This window comes from Poecilia reticulata, linkage group LG12 (genome assembly GCF_000633615.1).
Source record: "Poecilia reticulata strain Guanapo linkage group LG12, Guppy_female_1.0+MT, whole genome shotgun sequence".
Classification (NCBI taxonomy): Eukaryota; Metazoa; Chordata; class Actinopteri; order Cyprinodontiformes; family Poeciliidae; genus Poecilia; species Poecilia reticulata.
The window spans coordinates 25,483,767-25,486,596 of NC_024342.1; the positions used below are offsets into that span (position 1 = coordinate 25,483,767).

The 2,830-nt window shown below is 49.4% G+C and overlaps 1 protein-coding gene across 1 annotated transcript in view; it reads right to left on the reverse strand.

Annotated features, from left to right (window-relative positions):
* Nucleotides 1-6: 6 nt before the first annotated feature.
* The window catches only part of scai (suppressor of cancer cell invasion), a 13,863-nt gene continuing 11,039 nt past the window's right edge, over nucleotides 7-2,830 (reverse strand). The window contains exons 10-15 of the mRNA XM_017307743.1: nucleotides 1,612-1,743; nucleotides 1,463-1,544; nucleotides 1,311-1,383; nucleotides 1,056-1,229; nucleotides 886-986; nucleotides 7-364 (exon numbers count right to left, since the gene is read on the reverse strand). Of these exons, the coding sequence (XP_017163232.1) occupies nucleotides 218-364; nucleotides 886-986; nucleotides 1,056-1,229; nucleotides 1,311-1,383; nucleotides 1,463-1,544; nucleotides 1,612-1,743 (709 nt within the window). The 3' untranslated portion in view covers nucleotides 7-217. The remainder of the gene's footprint in view (nucleotides 365-885; nucleotides 987-1,055; nucleotides 1,230-1,310; nucleotides 1,384-1,462; nucleotides 1,545-1,611; nucleotides 1,744-2,830) is intronic.

Here is a 2,830-nt window from a genome sequence, read left to right on the forward strand (position 1 = left end):
CGACTCGGGGTCGTCTGTGGCGACTCGGGGTCGTGGGGTGACGACTCGGGGTCGTGGGGTGACGACTCTTCCTGGGTGACCAACGGGAGCGTCGCTCCTGCTTCCGGGGGAAACATCTGGATGACGGACGGGGCGAACAAAAGGTTACCTTCAGACTACAAAGGAAGGAACAGAGCGGGTTCTGGTTCTGGTTCTGGTTGAGTCCGGTGTGGAGGCGCTAGTAGCTCTCCAGCGAATCGTCCCAGAATAAGCTCTGAACGTCCAACATGGCGGCCAGCTCCAGCACCTGCTTCTGCAGCAGGCCGCTCTCCACCGTGTCCTGCTTCGGCAGCTCCGGGTACGACTCCGGGAAGCTCCGGGATTCCTGCCAACAGAGGGCGGCGGTGAGTCCGACCGGTCCCGACCGGAACCGGCTTCATGTTTAATCTACTTTTACTAATAAACTGTTTAAGTTAGCAGGTTAGCTGCTGCTCTGTCAGAGTTGGTGTTTAGGTCGCCTTTTATTCTAAACACTAAATTCTGCAGCACGTCTACATGGTCTGGTTGTCAATGTCAAGCTAGCATAGCTGACCCACTTCCCTCATTATTTGCTTTTAATTAACCTCATTATCTAGTTTCTTAATGTTGCTATTAGTAGCAAAGCTCTGCGTTCCTTTATCTTTAGTAAATCACCTTTAGCTCATGATGCTAAAGGTGATTAGCATCATGAGCTAGCATTGACTTTGACAGCTAAAGTCAATGCTAGTCATTATCCACGTGTCTGAAACGCAGCAAAGACGTTCAAAATTCATCTGAGGGTTTTGAGTCGATTCAGAACTACCAGGTCAAGGAATTGGAGTTGGTGTTTTGGCACATTTCTCTCTCCTTAGAGAAACAGCGACTCACCCGGAACAGCTTATGTAGCCTCAGCGCCGCCGAGCAGAACACGAACCGGATCAGCAGCAGCCGCAGGAACTCGTCCCCAAAGAACTGCAGGAAGGCCTGATCTGTTGAGACAAGGAGTGAGTTCAGCCGCTCGGACCCGGTCAGGCCCGCTCGGACCCGGTCGGACCTACCGATGCTCCGGGATCGGGTCAGCATCTGGCCGATGTCCCGGAACACCTTCCGCAGGAAGTCCTGCGCGCGCTCCCACAGGCCGCGCCGCACGCTGCTCAGGCCGCAGACGGAGGAGAATCCCAGCAGAGGAGAGTACAGGAAGAGCGTGAAGAGGCTGCCGCGCTGAGACTGATCTGGACCGGAACCAGAACCACAGGGAGAACCGTGAGCACCGAGCCTGCAGGACCCGGCAGCCGACGGGAGCAGGAACCCACCCTGGACGCTCTTTGGGTAAACGGTCGGGGAGAGCAGACACACCAGCGGCTGGCCGAACAGGTTGGAGAAGTTCTGATCGGATCGAACACAGGAGGATTAAAACGGGCCCAGAAAGAACCGGAACCCGACCAGAACCAGCAGGTCCACCCACCTTATAGGCGGTGCTGTTGGAGGAATCCACGATGACGAAGAGCGGCTTCCGGGTGAAAGGAAACAGATCTCCAGGATGAAGGCTGCGGCGGAAACAAGCATCAGAACCTGGTTCTGACCGGGAACCGGTCCAGTCTCCAGCCGACTCACCAGTGCATCTCTTTCTGGGCCTGGTTCCTCTTCTGGACCGTCTCCCCGTTCACCACGTCCCTGTTGGTGTTGGTCAGAACGCCGCCGAAGTCGTACGGACCTGCTGGGGTAAACGGACCCAAACAGAACCAGCTTTAATCCGGACCGGATTACCAGAACCACTCCAGATTAAACCTGGATGTAATCTGGAGTGGTTCCACCAGAATTCATCCTGATGATCCGTCACCATGGCTACGGCGGTTCTTAAAGGCGTAGGCCTCTAATTATGGAGCTAAATTGGAGCCAAACTGTTTGGATTTGAACTATTTTAAGTTTATGGACCGGAAGAAGTGACTTTGTCCTCCGTCGATGTTAGCGGATGTCACTCGTGCGTCGCATTTCTGGGCGTACTAGAAACACGACACAAAGGTTCCAGCCAGAAAAAAACCCCCAAACTTTAGTTAAGTTTTAACTCATTAAAATCCAGGTAATTAATTACTATAAATTAACACATTAAAGTCTTAACTGAAACATGACTAACAGAAAACATGAGTCTCCCTAATAATCCGTCCAGGTTTGTTTTTGTAATTTGCACCAAAGTTCTGACCCAGAAAACGATCAAAATGGTTATTTTTGGAGTTCAGATTAAATGTTTTCCAAATCTTAATCTGTGTTTTAATATATTTGTTCACTGCAGATTAATTTAGAAGTCTGAATGTTAAAACATATGATTAATTGCTTTATTTATTTTTTAAAATATGTTTAAGTTTGATTGTTTTGCACAAAATTTATGGCCATAATTTAGCTCCATACACAATAAGGTATTTTTTATCCTCTTTAAATTTTAACCTGAAAATTTCAACTGAAAAACAAACTAATCTGAAGATTATTTTATTTCCATCTGAATAATCCAGGATTATTCATCAGATTATCATCAGTTCAACCTGTGTATCGTTAGGGTTGGGGTTAGGGTACGGTGGGTTAGGATCGTTAGGGTTAGGGTACGGTGGGTTAGGATCGATAGGGTTAGGATCGTTAGGGTTAGGGTACGGTGGGTTAGGATCGATAGGGTTAGGATCGTTAGGGTTAGGGTACGGTGGGTTAGGATCGTTAGCGTTAGGGTACGGTGGGTTAGGATCGTTAGCGTTAGGGTACGGTGGGTTAGGATCGATAGGGTTAGGGTACGGTGGGTTAGGATCGATAGGGTTAGGGTACGGTGGGTTAGGATCGATAGGGTTAG